Source organism: Manacus candei, unplaced genomic scaffold (assembly GCF_025592945.1).
Source record: "Manacus candei isolate 608988 ecotype Guabito, Panama unplaced genomic scaffold, ASM2559294v1 h1tg000048l, whole genome shotgun sequence".
NCBI lineage: Eukaryota > Metazoa > Chordata > Aves > Passeriformes > Pipridae > Manacus > Manacus candei.
Window position 1 is genome coordinate 3,691,319 of NW_026138096.1, and position 24,647 is coordinate 3,715,965.

A 24,647-nucleotide genomic window follows, 5' to 3' on the forward strand; every position below is an offset into this window, starting at 1 on the left:
AAAAATGGATATAGTAAATAAAGTAAGCTTATTTTGGTAAGCTTATTTTGGTCCATGTGTATTTCAATTGGAAATGTCTATAAAGAGCAGCCTTGGTGGTGTCCGCCTTCTCATTTTCCATGCAGAGTTCTACATCTCCTCCTCCTTTGCTTTCTAATATTTGTTGTCTTTCTCTGTCACCTGATTAGGTGATGGCAGTTAACCAGGCCATTGATCTAAAGTGAATTTTTCTATTATTATAGATGTGTCCGTAAAAAGTTAGGGGCTAGTCTTTATTTCTTGCATGTGTAAGTAGAACATTAGATTCAAAGAAGTTATTTATATACAGCGTTTACAGGATTGATTAATTAATTTTAGTGTTTATTTACATTTGAAAATCAGTTCTTATTTAGTTAGGAAAAAAGGGAGTCCCTATTCTGGCACAATGCTGTATATATGGTCAGTCTTATTCAACAATAGCTGCCCAAGCTTGGAATTACTCAGGAATGTATAAATAAATCTTGAAGTTGCTATCTCCCTTCTTGACCTTTTTTAGGCTTGTTGTTCAACTAAATTATACAAATACGTTCAGATTTTAAGTTTTTACTTTGGTTTTACGTTGTGACCCTACTGTCTGATAATTAGTCATTATTCTCTTCTTTGGCAGCTAAAATGAATTCAACTCCTGATCCTGCTTCAAGTCCCTCTCACCCCCAGCAGCATCTTGGAAGGTCCCAGCTAAACGCTGCTCCTGTGGACCACAGGGAGCACACCTCTTCAGAAGATTCTGCAACTTCTTCAGTTCCTGGCTATTCCCGTAACAGAGAGAAAACTGAAAAAAATGGTAAGTATGAAAGCAATTTTTATGCTAAATTGGCTTATGTTAAACACTGGGAGATTATTTGGTGTATGTGTATTCTAAACTCTGTTTAAAGAGACACTAAAGTAGGAACATAAATTTCTCCAATTTCTTTTAACCTGTTCTTGTGGAAGAAACTTTTCTTCTGCAGTTTACTTTGTGCATATTTTCAAATTTTCCTATCCACTTTTTCATATGTGTACAGAGCAATAGGAAAACAGTTTGTTTGAAAAATTGGCAGGAAGAATTAAATTAAATTTATCATAACACTATCATAATTTCAATTTAATTCTTTATTTGGCTAGATTGCATACTAACTATAGCTTTAATATGAATTCTAATGTGGATACATAGATACTACTGTAATGTAGACTGAGGGAATAACAAGCTGATATATGAAACCAGATTTGAAGTTAATATTAGCCGTCAGATAAGAACTTGGGTTTACAATCATCATACAGTGTGAAAGGCAGAATGATGATTTTTTATTTTCCCCCTCACTGTGAAACCATTGAGTTTAAAAGATTGTGGAAACTGATGGGATAAGAGAAATGTCTCCTACAAAATGTAAAACAAAAAATATCTGGCTCCTGTATTCAGCTACTGAGTTCCAGTTTTAAATTCTGTTTGTAATTTAACACTTGAGCAAGACAGTCTTGTGTTCAAGGTCTAGAAAAATTACTGCTCTTTAACTTTCTTTAAAATTTGACTTTTGATTGTGAAACTGCTTATGTGCCTGTCCTTAGACTGACATATATGAGTCACTCTGTTGAAGGTAATAAGGCTATCCAAGAGTTTAAAATTATTAAATGTGTGAATATCTATGTGGCATGAATCAGATGCAGCTGAGCTCTGCGCATAGTTCAGGCCAATATTGTGGCTGTGTTAGCACATCTATTGTGTGCATCTAATTCAGAATTGACTGTTGGAACCTTCTGGGTTCTTTGCTACTAAAAAGCATGTTCCAGATAGAGGAAATTATTTTTTTAGATACCTCAATTTCTAAGATTCCTCAGTGTTCATTACCAATTTTTTCATCTAGCCCACTTGTAAAAGAATTGAGAAATTAGAGAGACCTGACACTTCTAACATTAATTAAGTTATTATTAATTTAGAATCAGTGCCAACAGGTATATTTTCTTTCATTCTTCATTCTCCAGTTTCTTAATATACTTCAACAGGGAAAGAATAGCAACTATAATGTGAATGTGGTATAATGTTATCTTGGGCTTAGTTATAATGTGATTTGAAAGAGCAGTAGATAGGTTTCTGTTACTGGTGCCCACATTCGTGCAAGATTCTGAAAATTAATACAGGCATTTTAGCGGTGTTTTGCACTTAGCTGCTGTCACGTGGTTTTTTCTGGCTAATTTGGAGATTTCCTTATTCTACACAAATACTGGACTTCTAACATAATACTGATTTTTATCCTAATTCTCTTCACAGGCCTGTGTGTCTACTAATGATCTCTACCTATGCAGTTTTGTTTTAGAGATGTTCTTATTTGTTCCCCTATAAAAGAGGACTTTTGACCATTGATATATTTCTCCATTTCAGTTGTGACTCATTCCTGATTGCTTTAAATCTCTTCCCATTAAAATATTATTGGTGCCTGTTGCCACTGTCATTGCACTTTCCATCCGTGTATTAATGTATGCAAGTATTTAATGCAGGAGAATGAGCTACCGTTGCCATTGTGTCATGCTGGAGTCTCTAACAACCAAGATTTTAGTGGATTTAGATGAACATGTCTTCAGTAACATGTAATACAGTATTTTCTTCTATGGTTATTTTAGAGTTATGCCATTTGGCATAATGCTAACAGTTTTTAGAATTGAAAACTTTTTTAAAAGAAAGGAATTAGAGAATTTTTCTTTCCACCTAGAGCAACACTGGTCATCAGGACTTAAAAATGGGGATTTTAGTAGGACGTCAGAAAGAAGTGCAAATAGAAATACAAATTCACAGAGATGTATGTGCATATAAAAAACAATATGACAGAAAGCGATATCTCAAACAGAAAACTGGCACTTCAGCAATTTTCAGAATATGACTGACAGAGAAAGTATTCCTTGGAATCACTAGAGCTTTTACCAATAAATAACATTCCAATCGCTGATAGGTCTAGGGAGAGCAAAGGATTTGGTTCTTAGCCATGGCATGTTGTGGTTTAATTGTATCAAAGGAAATATGCACTAGACCAGATGTTCTGAGAAGGGCTCTGCTGATTTCTTTCTTGGAAGATTAAGAAGTCAGTTATTTTGAATAGTCACTATGATCATGACTAACTCTGAGTGATGTAAAGGAGGACTGAAAAGACCAGCACACTGATATACAAAAAGCCATCTCAATAAACATTATCAAATATGTAGAACACTCCTCTTTACTGATGACTTTAGTATCTTGGACAAAATTTTATAAACTTAAATTTGTAATAGAAGTAATTTAATTTTTAATAAATCAGCTATGATTTCTGTTAGAGATTGGGAGATGTACAGTGTACATCTCAATTATCTCAAAAGGCAGTTTTATCTCAGGCCTTTCTACCGCATGCCCATGTGCCCTTCCCCTAAAGAGGTTACTGGTATCCTGGGCTGCAGTAGTCAAAACATTGCCCCACAGGTGGAGGGAGATCCTTCCCCTCCACTCAGCACTGGTGAGGCCACCCCTGGAGTGCTGTGTCCACCTCTGGGCTTCCCAGTACAAGAGAGACATGGAGTGAGTCCAACAAAGGGCCACAGAGACGATGAAGGGGCTGGAGCGTCTCTGCTGTGAGAGAAAGCTGAGAAAGCTGGGGCTGTTGAGCTTGGAGAAGGAGAAGGCTCAGGGGTGTTCTGTCAATGTACGTAAATACTTGAAGGAGGGGTGCAAAGAAGATGAAGCCAGGATCTTTCCAGTGGTGCCCAGGGACAGGATCAGAGGCACTGGGCACAAACTGAAACACTGGAGGTTCTCTCCGAACATCAGAGGGAACTTTTTTGTTTTTTGAGGGTGACCAAGCACTGGCACCCTCAAAAGGTTGGCTGGGAAGGTCAGAGAGTGTCCATCCTTAGAGATACTCAAAGGCCATGTGGTCCTGGGCAACCAGCTGTAGTTGGCCCTGCATGAGTAGAGGGGTTGGAACAGGTGACCTCCAGAGGTTCCTTCCAACCTCAACCATTCTACTAATTCTTGTAATATTCCTGCCAAAGTATCTGCATTTCTGATCTGTGCATTTTCTTCCAGCCTTTACTTATACCCATTGTGTTTTAAGGCCATAGACTCAGAGTGAATGTTAAGTAATTTGTTTCCTGGAAACACCCATCATCTATTCCTGTAGCATTATCCATATCTTGCAGCATAATCCAGCAAATTAATGAGTGCCCTGGCTCTGATTCAGTAAAGCACTTAAGCACTCACATATCCTCATCTGCTCAGGTACTTTCTTGGGGTCAAACTCCTATACTACAGTTTTTTTCTTAGCAATCCTTCAGTCTATATTCTGCTAATGTATCATTGGGTAGTGTTTATGTTACTCCTCATATAATTCCTTTAACAAGGTAACAGTGGTTTGAGAATTTATTGAGCTAATCAAATCTGAATTTAATGAAAAAATATTCAATTGTTAGGATAATTTATAGATAACTGGTTTTACTGAGTTAAAAAAGAAGAGTGTTCATATTTCTACCCAAAACTGTTGCATTCTGCCTACATATGTTATTGAGTTTTGTGTATTTGTAGGGAATGGAATGAATGTGGATACGTCAGCTCTCATGTTTACAAACAAATGAGAAAAAACAGTTGTTGCTCTTTCAAGGATATTCATGGACAGGAAGTTTATTAGTGAGCAAAGCATATACACTACTAATTAGAGCTCCTGAAATTTTAAAACCATTGAGTCATCAGTGTCCATGTAAGCAAATTACAGGAGAGTTTGTGTATAGCAAGGAAGATCAGTGTCTGCTTACTTGTGAAGTCTGTCAAAACAGGCTAAAACTCAAATCTCCAAAGACATTTTTATGTCTCTCAAGTGCAATACCCCTTTCTGGCATCTGTGTTTCATCCACTCTGCATCTTCTTCCTTCAGATACAGCCCTAAGGCAGTGCGAAAAGACAGAGCTCAGATGAGAGCTCTCGAGGTCCCAACACCAAATTCTCCAAGTAGGCTTAGAAACATCATTCTTGCTAGTGGAACCATTTCCTCCACTTGTACACAGGACAGAGAGGGAAAAAGCACCTTCAACATGGTGGCTTAGTTAGCATGTGGGTATCTGTAGTGCTGCTGCTATTAATGTAATGGTTTTTGAAAGAGATGCCTGAATCCACACTCTAGGTAAGTGCTCTGTATTGCTGAGCTAGAAAGTAGCCCAGGGGATGTTTTACTTTTGATTCAGATGAAAGGAAAACAGAGTTGAGAGAAACTTCTCACAATACAGTGGCAATCAAATACTTGCCTGGGATGTCAGGATTTAAGTAACTGCTTCCAGTCAGTCACAATGGTAGCTTGAACTGGACTAACTCTCACCCCAGAGGAACATTTATTGTGCTGCAGGTTATCTGGAGGAGCTACCATTTCTTGTAATGCTTAAGGACGTTCCAGCATGTAAAGTGTCTTTCTTAAAAATTGACTGTCTGCCAGTCAGCAGGTAAAAGAGGTCACACTAGGACAGAGAAACTGGGGGCACTGTGAGGGTGATAGCTTTCTTTTCTATGTGGATAAAACAGATTTTATGTGGTTTTTACATCATTCATGCACAATTGCTAGCCAATAAGGTTGGAGAGGAGGAATTGCAAAGCTAAGTTGGAGTACTTGAAGAAACGTTATGTTGGTTAAGGAACTAATTTTGGTTTTGTTTTGTTTATACAGAGTTCTGCATGTACTTAGGTTATGAGGTTTTAAATATCTCTTGCAAGAGAATTACTTTATTATTTGAGTGACTTAGAATTTATGAATAGTAAAAAAATGGTCTTTTAAACAGTTTATGGTACATTATAACAATTTACAACAGTGCATCTCCAACACATTGCTAAATGATAGCTAACAAATAGGGAACCTCTCTAATTTACAAATATTTTCTGAGTGTTAGTCTCTTCCACTTCAGGTTACAGAAAACCTTTGCTTCAGAGCTCTGTTGTAGCAGTTCTGTGTCTTCACTTTCTGGCAGTTTGCTATTGTAGACTAACTCTTGAGGCAAAGTGAAATGTTTGTGCAAAGCTTGAAGAAATCTCAGAAAAACCTTTGATTGTTTGAAGGGGCATATTATATCTTGAAGTATTAATTACTTAACAATTTGACTGTCAGTTTATTAATGCCCCTTCAAACTTTACCTGTAATTACTAAGGCTCCTGGAAAGCTCATTTGCCAGGCATTGCTGTGGGGGAGAAAGGATTCTATCCAAAAAAAAGTTAATGACTGTGTTTTTGATAAAATTTTGAGACATCATCATAGTTGCTGCAGAACAATGGAAATTGGCTTTTTCAGTCTGCTGCTATTGTTGTCAATAGCATGCTGGTGGTTGTAGCATATGTAGGAGTAGGATTGGACACCCATTTATTTGAAGAAAGATTCTCCATCTTTGCCTCTTTCACTATTTACAGAAATGGCTTTTTTTCTGCTGATAACAAAGATACTGTTACTGCTAACAATTTTTCACATTCACACAATGAACCAGATTAAGAAAAGTGCCCTAGCTCAATCTTTACCCATTATTTTTCAGGTGGATAGTTTTCCTAATCTGTTTGATAATAAAATGAGTTTTTTTCCAGTATAGTCCTAGGGTGTTGGAAGGATAGAAATGAGCAGTTGAAGGGTAGAAGAGGAAGAGCTATGCTCAAATTTTTAAAGTATGTAACGAAATGGGAGTGGCTCTATAAATTGTTTGGTATTAAGGATTCAAGGTTTCTAGTACACATTTATAAATTTAATCTAGTGGTTGGAATACAACCTTTCAAATAAGTTTCCTTCGAAAGGAATCCAATATTCGTGTTCCGCTGTGCAAACAAAATGCGTTAAATGGGAACTGTTGAAAAGTTAAAAAGACATTCCTTATCTGAACCAATTCTCTAATACAACATATCTGCACTCAGCAGCAGCCAGCACTGCTGACTTCTGGACATGTTTTGCAATGGCTTTGGAGGAAAACATTGGAAGTACCTAATACCTGTACGTTCATCTTCAAATAAAACCACAGCAAATCCCTGTGACACTACAGGAATCAAGGAGAGACTCAGAGTCTGTTGTGCTGCTGGAGGGCCCCTTGCAGCAGCAGCAGGCCCACTTCGTTGCAAAAGTTAGGAGACTGGAAACTGGGAGATAAAAGGAATCCTTTGCAAAGTTAGTTAATTACAAGTGCTTACTTAAGACACTGTGGATTTGCTAAAAAGTTGCAATGGGCCTTTTTGAAGGGCCACTCTGTTTTGATGGTAAGCTAGTGAACTGCTGGAGTGGCTCTGTGGTGAACTGCTCAAACTGCAGAATTGCTGAAATTTCATGTGCATTGTGCAGGTTGTCATGATAACTTTAGGTCTGCACCTACAAAAATATGTGGGCTTGGTGATATTTATGGTCTCAACTCTTTCTTCCATTGCTTTTCTGTAGGTTGAATTTTTTTTTTTTTTGCTGGAGAGGGTTAATAATGATGATTATCAACTGAGAAATGACAAAACAGCTAATTTATTTGTAACTCTTCATTTCTGGGACATGTTAGATTTATCCCAGCTCATCCATAAAGAATTTAGTCAGAGATGCATGCGTAGAAAAGACAGCAGGACTGTCTCATTAGTTGTGTGTAAAATTATTTTAATGGCTTTAAAAGATCCTTGTACAATAATAGATATGCTAGAAAAAAATAACTTTTTTTCTCCACTTTTAAAATTTATAGTCTATAATATCATCACTCTTAGTCTTCCACCTACACGCTTTTTTTTTATTGCTCTCCTGACAATTTACCTTCATTTTGTGGGGGTGCAGAAGTTGTTCCCATTTCAATTTAATGCTATTTGATGACTTGCAATTGTGGTGTGACTAAGAGTATTACTGTATCTACAAATGTGTTGCTCCTCCCAGAGAAAGCAGAGTTGAGTCCCAGACTTCAACACCTTTGTAAACAAATATTATTCGCTTCTCTCCTATCCCTGTTATCACCTTTAAGAATAGAATGCCTGCCAAAGTATGCTCATATAAATACTTCTAATTGTTCTTGGGACAACTGGGACCATCTTAAGATCTAACTATGAAGGTTAAAGATCTAACTATGAAGGTTATGAAGGTACAAGAAAAACATGCAATGCACTCTTAATTGTACCAAGCCCTTACTTTTTGCAGTTGAGATAAGAACAAGGGAGGCTTCTGAATGGATGAAAGAATTCAGCACTCAAGGAAGAGCAGCTAAGCATCTAAAGTTAATAAAACCGTTTTTCAAATCAAGTGGAATGTCAGTCTTTCCAGAAATTTTACTCCTACATACTTACTACACACAATACCGCTGAACTTTTGGAGCTTGTGAAAAGGGAGTAGGAGGATTTTTCTAGAGCCTCAGACTGGCTCTGCTGAACACTGAAAGCTACAGTGCAATCAAGTGACACACAAAAGCTATTAGAACCTTCATTTATTGTTACAAAATGTACAGATCAGCTTTTTACAAAAGTACATTGATTATGTACTGCCACCACATTCTACCCATGGATGAATCTGTTTTTCCTGAGTGAAAGAAATCAGACATCTTTGGAGATAAGGTTACATAGCATCTCCTAACAAATGGAATGATTTTTATTTTGTCACTAGCATGTATATGCCCTTAGTCCTAAGGGTGTCTGAGATTCTAGAAAGCTTGTGTCATAGTAGAAACAAAATCTCTAATAAAAAGCTGGTGCTGTTCTCTGAAATTGTTGGATTTGTTGAATTTTATTAACTTAGCAGATTTGTACAGAAAAAACTTTTCGTGCATAAAATCCTGTGTAGCACTGCATGAAAATTATGACCATACACTTCCAAAAGGGACTGGAGGTGTTGTGTAAGATGTGACTCCCAAAGAAGTAGGGAGATTTTGCACAAAATGTATTCTCTGTCTGTTTTGGTTGGTATCCATGGGCAGGCACCCCTGTAAGATTCATTTTTCTACCTTTTCTTGATTATTTATTGCTTGAAAAGCAATTATTTACTTTGTATGTGCATGCATTCTTGTTGCCCACTTCCTACCTAATATTTTAAAATTTTCTCCATACTAACAAAGGAACTATTACTGAAAATTCACCATAAAATTATTTTCTATAGCTAGTATATTTAATTTGTGAAATTCTTAAAGGAAATTCACTTTTCTAACATAAGTTAACTCCACATTTGCAACAGGCTGTTATTTTTGATGTTTCAGTCATATTTTGTTTGTTGGGTTTTTTTGTACCACAAAAAGACCAGGTGATTACAATACAGTCCTATCATAGTTTTGGACAGTATAGTAAAGCCTCTGCTGACTTTGTAAGAAGCTATAACAGTTTTTGACTGTACTCTAGCAATAATGGAGGTAATGAGAAAGGTAAATAATGGAGGAGTAGAGAACAAGTCTGATGAAAGCTGAGGTATAGGAGACACAATTCACTTACAACAGTGGTTTGAGAATCCCATTCAGTCATCCAAAGCCGAAAGATGGCAGTGCTTCAAAGTAGTCTGCATATACAGAGTTTTTGCAGGTGGGTTCAGTTTAGCAGCTGAATGCTTAGTTTTTAGGAAGCCAAATGATGCTTTTTCTCTTTTGGTTAATTTTAGCTTGTTTCTACTGTAGGCATTGAAAGCCAGGGAACGGAACACATTTCAGGGCCCTTAAAGGCAAACTGAGGATGATGGAGGATGAAAAATTAGTATTAAAAAGTGACTGGCTTTCAGCAAGTTGATTAATTGGAGATATTTATGGTAATGTTTAAGGTGATAAGGGTCCTTTCTGTGCTCAACCCTAAATTCCTTTGTTTCGGGATTTATAACTTGGTTTTGATCTGTTACTGTCTGTTTCTTTTTCAGGCTAATCCAGTGCTGTGTTAGATAGCTACATTTTAATTTTTTTCCATGGCACAGAGTGGCACAGAGTGCATTTATAGTTCTAAGTTTAATGATTGTAGAACAGTTAGACCCTATCTTCAGCGCTTTTATTAATATTAAGTATGAGATACGCTTTGCATGTTGCACTTCAGAGGCATGTTTTTATGGAAATATCTAGACATAAAAAAAGATGAAATAAAAATCCAGCTTCAAGTTCATCATAATGAAAGTCATGAAAGAGGCTTTTTCAAATACAAATAATTCTATATCTGTCTTTTCTGTGTCATGTCTGTCTCTACCTACACATTCATTTTTTCATCTTACCTTGTGGAGCATGGTGGGAGGAGTGGAGTTTAGCAGCGAACATAGGTTATGCTAACTAGTATCCTCTCACAGTAAAAGCAAGTAATTTTCCTTGTGGTTCAGACAGAACTCTCTTTCAGCTTCAATTACAGTAAAGCCTTGCTAAGGCAGTAAAATGATGTATGCCTGAAGCTTCAAGTAAGTACAGTGCTGTGCAATGTGACAAAGTTCAGTTCAGACATCAGTACTCTTCAAGGTATATGGAGAATTTGTTCATGTGTGGGAGAAGATCTAATGTCAAAGAACACATTCTTCCCTCCCTGCTCCCACCCCAGTAATTTAGCTGGTTCAAATATCTGTGGATGAAAGCTTGTTTCCTACTGCTCTATCAAACATCTGAATTATTCTTGTCAGTTAATAACATGAAGCTCAGAGAGACGCCTGACATCTGTGACTTCTTCTGAGTAGAAAACCCACATATGTTATGTACTGAGCTTCTAAAATAAAGGTCGTGAGAACACAAAATACAGTTTTTCTTCCTCTGGATGCCATCCACCTTTTTCTTCTCGCCTGCCTGAACTAACATGGGAGTGTTACAGTTTGTGAAGGCTCACAGAAGTTGCTCAGTGTTAATACTGGAGAATGTGATAGGCTTTTTCAAGTTCAATATTCTTGTTACCTTTTTCATGAGAATCCTTTACACTATTAGTTACAGCATGCCTGCTTGTTTGTCTGTAAAATCTTTGGCATTGAAAAGATTTCTTACCTAGATTGTGTAAGTCCATTCGTCAAAATCTTGTATGTACGTCAAAGAGTTTGTGGGGTTTTAGTCTTTGGTACAGTCCAAAGATGAGGCTTATATGTGTTATTTAATCTGTGATGGCATCTTTCTTTTGTGACTTAAAAATTCTGAGCATTGGTATGTTGTAATCTCACTTGGACTACTGTGGATTAACTGCCTTTTTATCAATTTAATGGCTCAATTTCAGAGGTAGGGGACAATAATTCCATTCTGACATAGCATTCTTTAAAAAACTGAAACGTTTCCTTCAGCAACATTTCCTATTTCTGGTCAAAAGCTAACAAACAGTAAAAAGGCTGCCTATGCCAAAATGAATGCTAAATTTTCATTTGAGACTATAGCAACAAAGCTGGAATTCTACTTCATGTAGCCAAAGTGCCAAGTAATGTGTAAAGTTTCAGAAAGTAAATGGTTGTCTTCAGTTTTCATCAGCCTGTTTACAATCTGCTTACATAAACAGCTGTGTTTAGACTTCCATATTCTGAGTACTTTTCCTGGAGTTGTAAAACATAGTTTTTACTAGTAAACAGAAATTACTCTAGTAATGTGTTTCTAGTACCTTTGAAATCTGTCAGTTAATAACAGTAGGTTTTAGCTTACTCTTATTCTGAATGCTGTGTTTGACTGTGAAATGCATACAGTTTCATTGTACTGAGTCTTTTTTAATAAATGCCTTAATAAAATGGGGTTTAAATGGCAGCTTCAACTTGTTAAATGAAAAACCCGAATATAAGAAGTGGATATTTCTGTAGGCACTTAGAGGTTTAAGTGCTTTGTGTAGTTTGATAACATAAACACAGCAAACTCAGATACATCTGCTTCATTCTTTGCAGATCACAAATAAAGTTTTTTCCTTTTTTTTTTTGAGTAGGACTGAGAAAATTAAAGTATATCATGTCATTTTATATTTTAAGCTTAAGACTTAATGACACAGAATAAAAAAGAAAAAAATTAGTAATGATGCTATTGTTCCAATATCCACTGACTAATTTGTGTTGTATGACCTGTCTCTGGGAAGGTAGAATTAACTATATTGGGAACTGTACTATAGAGCAGTCTGATGATGAAATAAGGTTTACATAAGGTCTTGGTGGCAGAGTAGGAACTACAGCCAATATTTAGTACTAACCACCCTTCCACACCCCTGTTCTGTCTTAATTTGTTTCTCACATAAATGCTACATGCCACGTAAAACTCGAGTGCTTTCACTTGCCTGCTTTCATTTGAATTACTGCGGTGCTTGCGAACCTGGAATAACTGATAGACTTCATTGGCTTATATAAATGCACCTGACACAAAACAGCTAGTGAAATCTATTTTAATTGTCATAAAAGATACATGAAGTATTGCAAGATGAATGTTCCTGTCTTCTGGAAATTTTTATATTCAATACAGAGTAGAATTTGACATGAAAAAGACATGAGTTTTTAGCAAAACTGGAAAATAAAAGCTTCTACTGACAGCATTTCCATTACAGTACTCATGTGGGAGGAATACACATCAAGGTATTTTCTGACTAAAAACATTCTTAAGAACAAAGGTGATAAGTTATAGATCCCCACTTTTTATGGTATTTTTATGGTGGGTGCATATGCTCTTATGTAGTGTTTGTTCTAGAGTTGGGCTGAATTGAAAGAAAGTGCGTATTGTCCATCCTTTTTCCAGAACACACTTTAACTGTGTTTTGGACCTTTAACTTTCAGAGACTGACCTATATACTTCTGTGAGAAAGTAAAAGGATATGGCAGCCATGAAACTAGTCATTCATGCTTTACCTGTTTACTTATCATCTTTCTTTCAAGCAAAACAAAAACATTGCCAGTTACTAGAAATGGTACTAAGATATTCTGAATTTGATCTGCACAACACTCCACAACCTGTTCTTCTGCCCTTGCCCTACAACTACAGAACCAGCCCACAGACATATTTTTAATTAACTAGCTGTTATTTATATTCATAGATCACATGTGAAAGTACATAGAATTGATAACTGGATGGGAGGAATTGGGCAGTAGGTTGAAAATAACAGCAGAAAGTGTTTCTTTCCCCTGGCAGTCAGCTCTGGTAAAAAAAAACATTTCAATGATTTTGCTGCAATAACACCCCTTTTTTTTCCTCATTGAAGGTGGTGGTTCATAAGGCTTCATGGTTTTAATTTTTCTTTTTTCCCCCATCTTCTCAAAGACCATTATTTACATGTTAATCTGCAATGTAATTGCAATAAAGTAACTATATCCTGATGGTGTAAAACATTCCTGTTTTGTTTCTTCAGCTTTCTATTGTAAAAGTGTTCCTATCTAATGCATTTATCTGAGCAAGAAGAGCTGGAAGGGATCCATTGTGCCATGCTCTTATGTGTGGCAAGTGGAGCAGGAGAGAAAGGAAGACACTTTGCCATGTAAGCTGCCAGGCTACTGCCTTTCTTATAAGCATTTTTATCAGTTTAGCAAACTGCTCTTTATAATTTGGGTTTTTTCTTGTGTGTGTAAATTCCACCTAATTAGCTAACACTGACTTCTGAATGGTGCCTCCTATATTATCCAGAGTATCACTGAAATATTTGTGGTATTCTCAACATGCAGAAAACCCTGAACAGAAAAAAATGCATTTCTAAAACAGTAGTGTTGAAGGGGCTAATGAATATGAAAGCACCGGAAGAAACAGAAAAGTACTGCCTTGCCCAGCTTGTTTCATTTGGGTGGGGTAAGCGAATGAATATTATGCTTCTTTCAAACAGTATGCTCTTCCCTCTAACTTCTTGCTTATTGTTAGCAGAGAGCCCCTGTATGATGTCTGCTGGTGTGAGTGGTGCCATCTGGAAAACAGGCTTCTGACTTGGTTAGAGTTCAATCCTATTGGTTATATATCAGGACAAGGAGATTAAGTGGTTAATTTTGCTTTGGGATGCTGTTTGCCTATTTTACAATAATATTTTTGCAGCTTTCTGAAAAGACCAAGTACTAAATGAAAATTGCTTTTCATTGTGTGCCTTGTTTAGTCAGACAACATGTTATAATCTGGCATTAGTACTTATCCAAGTGGAGCTTGTCAGACAAAACTGTAGCATGGTGAAGAAGGAAGTCTTACTTATGGTTTGCTCCTGTTAAAATACATCCATTTAATGAAAGCATTGGCTTGTAGCCTGTTCTTGTTTGAAAATAGTCCCAGTACTAGGGATGTTAAAGAATGTAAGTAGCCCTGTTCTTCAGGAGACTGTTTGGAATGGGGTTTATTTCTTCCTTCCTCCCAGCTGCTGAAAAAGAGCTGATACTGAATGGCACCTCAGCTGGCAGGGCTACTTACCAGCTTCTGGCGTTGCTGCTGCCCAAATTAGACCATCTCATAAAAAGTCATCTTGTGAAAAAAAAAGTAGTAGTTGTGACCTTTGTCAGCTTTTCCACTAAATCTATTCTTCATTCATCAAATAGCATGCAGCATGGAGTTCTTTACAAACACTGGATGTCAGATAAAACTTTCAAGACTTTTTCTTTATGATTGACTGGTGAAGCAATATGATGCTTTTGAAGAAAAGAATTATTTAAGTCTATATGGGTACAGTAGATGGGAAAGGAGAAAAAAAAAATCAGGTGGAGTGTGGAACCAGACAAAAAAATGGTGAGGTTTAGAGGATATAATCACTGTTAGTCTCTCTATGCTCCAGAGACTGAGGAGCTGAGCTTTCAAATATACTGGACATGTTTTAAAGGTCTGTTAATTTTTCAAGACTCTAGGAAAGGTTGCAGTACTAAATAAAGAGACTGACAGGTGAAAGACTGAAGTGCTATTAAGAATAGTTAAGTACAAAAGCTGATCTGTACTACATGTTCTGTGTGTGCTCATTTATTTTAATGAATATTCTATTGAGAAAGGAATTTTGTGGAAGTAAATGAGAAACTGTAAACTGTATGTATCATCCTGTGGCAGGTACCAAATAACGAGTAAATATGCTGAAGTACAATGCTGAGATGGAGTGTGAATACTGTAATAAGTTAATTTCCACTGTTCTTGCAAAACACTTGTGTTGGATTTTTTAGGTATGATCCTTTAATTCTTCAACTACATATAGCAATGATTTTTAAAATGCTTTAAGCTATTGGTACTAAACAATTTTCTTTATCAAATTAATTTATAGAGGGCATGAAGGAAGAACCTGAAGTGCTCTTTGAAGAACTGCTTGAGAGGGCAAAAACTGGAGAACCAAAAGCACAGACAGAGGTAATTTTATATGTTCTTTGTCCAGTCTTGTTTGCTCTTAAGTCCAAAAATAGCACTGCCTGCTGTAGAACTATTATCTCTTCTTCAGTTGAACCATGTCTGTTTTGTTCTTAAAGTATCCAAAGAAGGTAATGCCAGATGATTTCTCTGCCTTGAGAAATGCTGCTTGCTCAGGACTGTGACTGGCTTCAGGTCCATCTCCTGAGCAAGCCTTTAGAACAGATGAAAAATGGGGAGGGCGGGCAGAGAGCACGGAGAAGGTGCAGAACTGCTTTTGCTTTTCAGTTTGGTTTTTTGTATTGTTGTTTTTCATTTTGGCTTTTGGGGTTTTTTTTTTTGAAAGAAACGTGTCAGTTACTTGTGGAATAGGGACTGTTAAATGGTGGTGGTTCAGCACTGCACTATGTACAAAGATACCAGGGCTCTTAGGCTGGACTCTGTGGAAGAAACATGCAGGAAGCACCTGCCATCGAGTTGCTTTAGCAGGGACAGAGGTTGGTTGGTGTTTTGTTCAGATATCATTTCTCTCTTGAATTAAGATATTTTAGAGAAGAAGCCCCTCCTTGTTTATTGAAATTAGCTATGTTTAGTTGTTTAATGGCAGATAAAATTGAATTAATAGTAGCAATTCTGTCCCTGTGTTTGTTAGCACTTCAGGTATCCCTTAGGTTTTAGGAAAATTTTACGAGTTTTCCACTGCATTCCATCATCTGGTGTATTGGTCTAGTATAAATAGCTTAAAATTGTTTAGAAGGGTTTTAGTTTGTGTTTAACTTGGTTAGTGTTTTACTTGAGCATTCTTTTCCAGCTTCAGCTTTGATGCTGAAAAGTTACAGTCTCCTACATGCTCATTGGTGGTTTGGATTTTTCCCCAAGGATCACAACTCTTTTTGCAAATGAAAATCAAAGGTTGGGATGGGAAAAAATTAGGAAAAAAATATTTTAAACGTGGTATAAAAGATATGGCATGCCAAGCTTGCTTCGCATTCCATCTCAACTTGTTTGAGGGGCAGACTGACCTTGGAGTTGTAACCTGAGACAGTAACAAATTCCTCACTGTGAAACAGCTGGTGGCTTTGTGGAGGGGGAAACATTATCACTGAGGGAATCACTGCTGTAAAACCCATGTTTTGGCTCTATTTCTCCACACAAAAGAAAGCAAACTCTATAAATATTCTTTCTGGATATAACTTCCAATTGAGTAAGAACACTCAGAAATACTTATGTACTCTAAGCCTATGATGCATATGTATGTATATAAATAATAATTTTTTTCTTCTTCTCAATTCATTCCATTTTCACTCCCTTCCTTTAGCTCCATAACTGTACATTTTCTGTTCCCACACAATAATAGGATTCTTATCATAAAGGGATACAGCATACAATTTTGCTTCAGTGTGCACTCAGAATGAATTGACTGACTGAAATGGAACCCAAAATACAGTCATTTCATTTCTATGCAGTCACGTTTTATGTGACTTTTGGAGAGGGAATTAACTTTTAGTTTTTAAAACACTAAAAAGAGATATATTTCTTCTCTGTTGCTGAATATGTTCCTTTAGAATCAGAAAAAAAATCTATTTTTGTTTCTTACCATTGTAGGAGTATGAATGAGAGGTTGAGATGCCACTGTTGTGCTGTTTGCTAATAATCACAAAGTCAAACATGGGAAATCAGTCAGTTTATTGACTTGTAGTTATTACTGTGTGTTTATTCAAAAATAAGTCTTCCATGACTATGGAAATACATGTACTCTGAGTGGCTGTCAACATGTATTACTGTAACATTTTGTAGGTTTTTTCATTCAGAAATAACTATACGGTAGTTATGTAAATGAAACACCCACAGCTGGAATTCTGTAATGGAGAAAAGGCAGCTCTGTGTCTTTAATCAGAGGGTGTCTGCATTGGGACTGCTTGAGGTAACCACCTCAGCAAAGCCAGAGATGGGAGCAGCCTTTGAGAAGTACAGTATGAGGATGTGTGCTAAGCCATTACCAGCTATGACTTCATTTCACAGTTTTTGTTCATGGGAAAGAGAATCCCAGATTGCTTAAATGACAAATCTAAGGTTAACACCTTATAAAACAGGTGATATGCTCTCATTTTGCCAGTGCAGTAGCCTTGTGGGGTATGACTAGTCTCAGGGTCTGCTAGCTGATGTTGTAATACGAGTGTCTATGTCCAAAACTTAAGAGCTGCATCATTAAATGCTGCTACCCTTGAAGCTTTGCTCAGAATCTTAATGGCTATAAACATGCTCAAGAAACAGCTGTTCTTCTCAGATGGATGTTATTTACCATGTAACTTGTTTAAGCAATTCCTTTCCGAAATAAATAGCTGAAGCTATATCTGCAGTTGGGTGAGAAATTACCAGGCAATTGCTGAAATTATTTATTTTTTTTTTTAAATCTTACACACTCTTTCCTTGTTGTGCCACTATATTGGTGCACTTCCTGTTGAATTCTGGCGTGACTTTGCAATCAGTGTTTAGTTCTGACTTTTGGATTACTTAGTCCATTTTTCTTATTATTTCTGTATGATTTGGGGTAGCTTCATTGTATGTGCCATGGGTTTAATCACTGATGTCTACCCAGTAACTGTCCGTGTAGAAGTTGTTGGAGCACTGACTTAAGTGTATGAAACAATTTAAAAGGCTGGAGACATAAACTTTACTGGAAGAAAAAAGACCTTTTTGATTATATCAGTGCATTTAGTCTATATAAGAATAATGTGAATTATTCATCTTTTAACAGTATTTCTTTAGTCACCTTTAATGGCAGTACCAAAGTTTCAGAGAAACTGTCAAACAGGGTTTTTTTTCAGCAGATAATACAGTGGACTTAGGGAGCTAGACTGTTAAGGTATTACATTAATTGCTCCTAAAATGTAGCTCAAGTAACATTAGGGAGAGAGGAAGTGCAGTGAGCCAAGTAAAAACATTTCCCAGTTTCTCCAGGTATGCCGATAAAATGTCCAGCAGTTTTGGTCATTTTCTGCTATTTAATGTTTTGTTGCCTTGTGTTGTGATAGGCAGAAGTGTTTCATACTATTGCATAAATATATTTGCTAGTCTATTATCATCTATTTCAATTTTTAGAAGGAAGAAAAAAGGTGGTGGGTTTTTTAATCTGTAAAATAGTAATATAGGCAGCTGCTTGGTAATTTCTGTAATCCTGAATAGGAAGATTTTGATATGATATTTCACTGAATTTATTTGATGCCTAAGCAGTATTAGTTTTATTCCATTCACTAAGTAATCATGAATTTGCTTTGGCAAACTGCTATGAGTCAGGGACAGCACTGCTTGAAGCCTGCTTTTGTGTCAAGGCCTTGTCAATAACTTCCTCTGAATTTCAGAATGTGCCATATTACACTTACTTTTTTCTGTTTCTCAAATGAGGCCAGCAGTGTTGTCTGGTCATTCATCATAGGAGGAAAAGAATTCAAGAAAACTTTTAACATGAGGAGGTTTACCTGATCCTGCTAGATACCTGAAGACCAACTGCAACTAATTCGTTGACCTGGCCAAATGTGTTGCAATTCCTTCTTGCTTCCAGTTCTTTCAGATCTTTCCATGCAGAAGATCAACTTACAGCTATGTTCTTTAGTGCTAGGAGCAAATGTGACCTTTTGTTCAGAGAGAATTTATTTTAGCTGAGTGCTGGGGGTTGGGAGGGGAGAGAGAGATGCAGAGAGAGAGAGTATATTGCAGTAATTGAAGGAATTTTGTTTTCTGTTTATTCTAGGTGGGGAAACACTACTTGAGATTAGCAGAAGAGGAGGATGAAGAACTTAACAATTGTAGTGCAGTTGACTGGTTCATCCTTGCTGCTAAGCAAGGTCGAAGAGAAGCTGTCAAACTGTTGCGTAGGTGCCTGGCAGACAGAAGAGGTATGGGTTCTCTGAGGCTTTCTGCTTGCACTTCCCACTTTATCTGAAATCATACTACATTCATTTTAACTCTGAAAAGAGGGGTTAAAATGTGATGGAAATTATCAGGGCAAAATTATGTGAGTAATTGCTAGCAGCCTGTTCCAATTGGGAATTTAAAAAGCATTAATTACTGATACTGCTTATTAAAGCAATTTTATTAATTTTTTTGCTTGAATTCCTTTATGAAATCCACACTTGTTCTTTCCCTCCTCATCTTTCATTGAAGCCTCTTTTCTTTTACTGTGAAGGTCATATATAACCACACACCACCTTCAGTTCTTGCTGACCTTTACATGTCACCCATGTGCATCTACACTACCTTTTGCCTGATCCGCTGTACTTCAGAAGTGAAGCAAGACATAATTATAATGCATGTCTTGCACAGTCTTTGAAGCACAGTTTAAACTTAAGCAGTGTGTTTAGATTTTGATAAGCAATGGGCAGAGAAGGGCATTTGAGTAATTTACTTAGATGGTCAAAATGTGACTGAAACTTGAGAAGTTTCAGACTCAACTGAGAAAAATAAATTGTGAGCAAATCTATCGTTTCTGCATGGATGTGGGATAATAGTGTGTAATGTATTTTTTTCTTTTCTTGAGGCATAACCACTGAGAATGAGGAAGAAGTAAAAAAGTTATCATCTGAGACTGACTTGGAGAGAGCTGTGCGAAAAGCTGCCTTAGTCATGTATTGGAAATTAAACCCAAAAAAGAAGAAGCAATTAGCAGTTTCTGAACTACTGGAAAATGTTGGGCAAGTTGACGATGGAGGTTTGTTTATGAACTGATTTATGGTATTCATAAAATACAGACTTACGGGCAGAATACAGCTAGAACCTAAAGGGCTTTATAAACAATTAGGCATGAGATAATAGTAAATGTATTATCTACTTAAGAAAATGTAACCATCTTTAAATAACAATGCTCTCTGGACCAATGAAGTTATTTCGTAAGGGCCTACCAATCTTGTTGTAGGTTGTGATTCAGTTAAGCACTCACTCAAGTGACCAAATATTTAAAATATCTTCATTTAACACTCACTGTCCTAGGCAAATAGGTATTTTATGGCTTTACTGTATTTGATTTTCTTTTCTTCCTATCATCATCCTGATGATACCTTATTAGATGTTTCAGTTTTACCAACCCAGTCCTCAAGACACCTGGCTCACTCTGCCATCACAGCACTCCATGTTAGCTATGTCAGTCCTGTTTCCTTTTCTAATACAGTAACAGGAACACAGAAAACTGTATAGCCACTTCTTACCTGTTTATATGCAAGTCTGTCTTTTCCCGACTCTTGAGAATGTACCATTCCCCAGATATTGCAGGTACTGTTTGATCACTTTGACTGCTTTGACTTTCCCTAAACTTCTGTTATTGAACCAGATGGTGAGAAGCAGCCTGGCCCAGTCCCAAAGTCCGTGCAGAAGCAGAGAAGAATGTTGGAGCGATTGGTGAACAGTGAATGTGAGTGCGTGCTGCTGCTTTCAATCTTTGCCAGTGGTTTTGGTTTCTGTTCAGTTTTGCTAAACAATTTTGTGCTGCCAGAGTAAGAATATATATTCTATACATATATATGTATATATTTTATATACATATGTGTAGAACGTTTGGATTGCCATTAACTGGTAGTGTCCATTTCTTATATGTGCAAGGTAAATAACTGATCTGCATGTGAACTCACAGAAGACATCACCATTATAGTCAACTGCTAAGAGGAGTTTGCATGTCATTTGTTACTTTTATATTCTTGCCCTTTCAGCACTTAAAGGTCCATTCAGCAAAAAAGATTTTGCACTTTCAATATTTTTTTTAGTTCTAAACTGCAGTAAGCTTTATGATTACAATGATGGAGTTAACTATGCAACCACTTAATGCAGACAGATCCCTCATTCTATTTGTCTTGCTTCTGTTTGCCCTTTCCTTATAATTAATATTTGTCTTTTCATATTTGTTCAATAAGTGATATAGGAAAGATGCACCAAGAGATTTCTTTCATAATTTAGGAGCAGCTTAGTTCATGTACTAGGAAGAATTAAACCACTCAACACAGACAGGGTCAGATTTGTAGACCCAAATCTGTGAGTTTTGTAAGGTATGGTGGGGTGGGGGATTAGAATTGAAATAAAGTTCTCCTTAAGCTCACTTAACTGAGGAATACTAATGTGTTATTGTTGGGCTTTCAGGAAGAAAGTTAAATTGTTATATTAAGAAAATGAATTATCAACAATACAGCACATGTAGTTTTTCAAGAACAGTATCTAACATAAGGCTCAATTAATCACTGTTGGGAAAACCTCAGTTTCTTGAAATGCAGTAGGTCATATGAAATAGTTCATGTGCAATCTACATCAATTCTTGAAGAGCACTTTTAAATGTCACAAAGCATGTTATTTACTAATACATCTGTAGCTGAGAATACGTGTGACTGAAGTGGTACATGGATTAGTGAGCCAAATCTGGGGGTTTGCAGGTTTAAACTCCTTGGAAGATTAGATTTACATTTCTTAGGTCAGTTTGGCCTTTACCTTTAAGGATTGTGTTCATTACACAGGTGACTTCTGAAAATAACATTTCTAAGAGTGGAATATTTCAGTCTTATGTTAACTTTCACAGAAGTAAAAGAGGAGGACCATGTGTTGTGTATGAATAAGGGAGTAGGTGATGGGAGAAATAATAATCTGGAGAGCAAACCTCTGGTCGTATCAAACCTTCTGTGAGAGTATTGTCAGATGTTCTTGTGACTTGTCTGCCATTTCTGGAAAGCTAGAAATAGTCCTTCAAGGATAAGACTGTTGAGTTTCATCGTCCAGTCTCTGTGTCATAATGCAGATGTATTTGGGTTCATTAGAGCTGTATTGCATTGGTCGTTCTTTCCAGTCCTTAGCTGAACTGGCCTATGCTGCTAGTGTGCAAATCATTTTGTTCTGGATTCTTCAGTAATTCAGAGAGTATCACAAAAGGAACTGGCAGATATGATTTTTTAAAGACTTAAATGGTAGATAAAATAACGGGACAGTTATCTTACATGTAGGACAGAACCTACATGTAAGCGTAGGCAGAAATTGATGTGAATATTTTTCTTTTTCTGTGGTGGATGGAGGAGGCAGGGGAATTTGTCATAACCACATTGAAGGAAAATCTATGAATAATAAAGTAGAATCTACAACACGTGCTTTTTATATCAATTCAAGAGACACTTGGGTGACAAAATACTAATAACATTTAAAAATGAAAATTTTTCATCAAACACTTAAAGTAAGAGTTAAGCTGTTGCCTCTTCTCTAGAGAGCTTTTATCTTTTCATGGAGGAACAAGACAGCTGCTACTCTCCAGCATTTACTTCTCTAATTCGCTGAGTTTCTCCATTTATCTTGCCATCAGGAGATTCTTCCTTCAGTTTTAAGACATTGACAATACTTGGAAGATAATCTTTAAGCCAGATATGTGTTTGCAGATATCTGATCTAGGTTATCCTTAATGGAGGTATAATCAGAAAATTAGAGCTAACATTGTCAATGGGCAGTTGTTGCATGCCTGAGAGGGTACATGTCATTGCATTTGATAGGCCATCTATACATAGTAAGTTAATAACTCCTTCCTTCTCAGGGTGTCCTGTAGTCCTTTAAAAGTGCCACTAAGGTATTTTTGTGAGGTTCTAACCATGTCTCCTTGCTGATTCTGTACCGATAGGACTATCTTAGCAATGTATGGTATGTCCTAATAAATTCAGATGACACATTTCGTATTAGGCTTGAAACCCCACCAAGACAGCTAAAGAGTCTCACAGCCTTCTTGGTGCAAGCAATGTTGCCTTACAGTCTGTGAATGGTAAGAAGAGTTAGCGAAAATGAATCCTTTCTGGTTTCTTGGGAGGCATGCCACATGGTATTTTGTGGGGCATAAGGGTTCATGCAAGGAGGAGGGAGAGGTAGAAGTCCAAGCAAAAGGCAGTATCCATGTTGTGAGATTAAAGCAAAAAACAGTTTGTAAATTGCTGGTTTTCTGTTGAACTCTTTTAAAACTCCTTTTCCTGTAATATGTATCTCGGGACAAATACTTTATTTTGTTCTGTATCTACAGTGTTTTCAATATTAAATACTAGGATATTTCTATGTAGTTTCTATGAATGTAGTGGTTTTTAAATTAAAAAATTGATAGGCTCAAATCCACTAATCCTCTGATTTTAAATTTAATGAAGCAGTTAAATTTTCTGTCTCTTTAAAATCTCAAACTAGTATTGAGCAGGCCAGCTTTCATTTCTTAGTATCAGCTGACTAACTAAACTTACTATGTAGGAGGCATGTTACGGATTTTTGTCATTCAATTCTTTCACATATACAGCAAAGTCATTTGCTTTAGTGTATGGAAGAAAAGTTGCTGTTAATTATCCTCCTTTACAAACTGCATCAAGCTTGTCTGCCATAGAAACTAGCTAATCCATGCTAATGTGAGGAACTGGCTGTGCAAATAGTCTGAGCCAGTGTGTAAATCATCTTCAGTCTTGCAGCTTCCCTAGAGTTTTCAGAAGTTACCTCATGCCTCCCTTCTACTCACTGGAGTGGATAAGGATCTTCCAGGGCAGTGATAAATTTTGTCTCTGTGTCAACTGAGCAAAGTCTGTTTTGTTGCTGGCTCTCTGTTTTAGATCACAGTTGGTACAGTTTGGGGAAGGCCCTTTGTATAGTCACATAGCATATTCAATTAACACTCTGTAAGTAATCCACGTTTAGTCTTGTAGATATGAATAATTGTGTAGTTCCCATAATTATATGTCTGTAACTTCTGAAATCAGAAAAATGACTGTTAAATGACAAATTAGTAGTCAGTTTTTCAGTTGATAATGTACAGATAATTCATTACTGTTCCTGTACAATTCTTTCTTTTCAGTGTGGCTGTTAAAGATTTCTCTCAAACAGATATAATAGTTTATGATTTAAAACTGTGTGACCTAGTCCAGCAGTCTTTTTTCCTGTGGAATATTTGCACATAAGCTACATTCACTCACTCTGTTCTTCTACTTAACTTTATAATAAACTTACCTGGTGGTCTGACAAGATGTAGTCATATATTGCTGGCACAAGCAGCTTGTTGTTTTCAGCAGAGACCTCAGAACAAGTTGCAAGATAAACCTGTGTTATCAGTAGTTCAGTTTTTGAAGAGTCTGGCAGGAAAGAAAATTAATATTCCAATTCATAATTAATACAATGTTGTGGTGAAACTATTTTCATTTTATCTTTTTAGCTAAAAAATTTATTGCTTTGGATGACTTTGTTGAAATTACTAAGAAGTATGCAAAGGGAATCATCCCATCTAACCTGATTATGCAGGAAGAGGAAGATGATGAACTGGCAGGGAAGAGTCCTGAAGAGTTACCCCTGCGACTGAAGGTAAAAAGGCAATACTGAACACATTATGTTGAGGAGCTCTTAACTTATACATCCCAGACAAGACAGAGGTGACTTGCACTTCTCTCTCAATACTGGTGTTTGGTCTATATCAATCAGGACAAGAATTATTGCTGTAATTTATTTTTGGACTTGACTTC

At 36.7% G+C, this 24,647-nt stretch overlaps 1 protein-coding gene across 3 annotated transcripts in view; it reads left to right on the plus strand.

Moving 5' to 3' along the window:
* Window positions 1–24,647, plus strand: part of WFS1 (wolframin ER transmembrane glycoprotein) — a 30,403-nt gene that overhangs the window by 1,592 nt on the left and 4,164 nt on the right. For all 3 annotated transcript variants that reach the window (XM_051798152.1, XM_051798151.1, XM_051798153.1), the window contains exons 2-7: window positions 647–823; window positions 15,083–15,165; window positions 18,914–19,058; window positions 19,700–19,870; window positions 20,486–20,566; window positions 24,344–24,489. In XM_051798152.1, coding sequence (XP_051654112.1) covers window positions 652–823; window positions 15,083–15,165; window positions 18,914–19,058; window positions 19,700–19,870; window positions 20,486–20,566; window positions 24,344–24,489 — 798 coding nt within the window. In that variant the 5' untranslated portion in view covers window positions 647–651. The remainder of the gene's footprint in view (window positions 1–646; window positions 824–15,082; window positions 15,166–18,913; window positions 19,059–19,699; window positions 19,871–20,485; window positions 20,567–24,343; window positions 24,490–24,647) is intronic.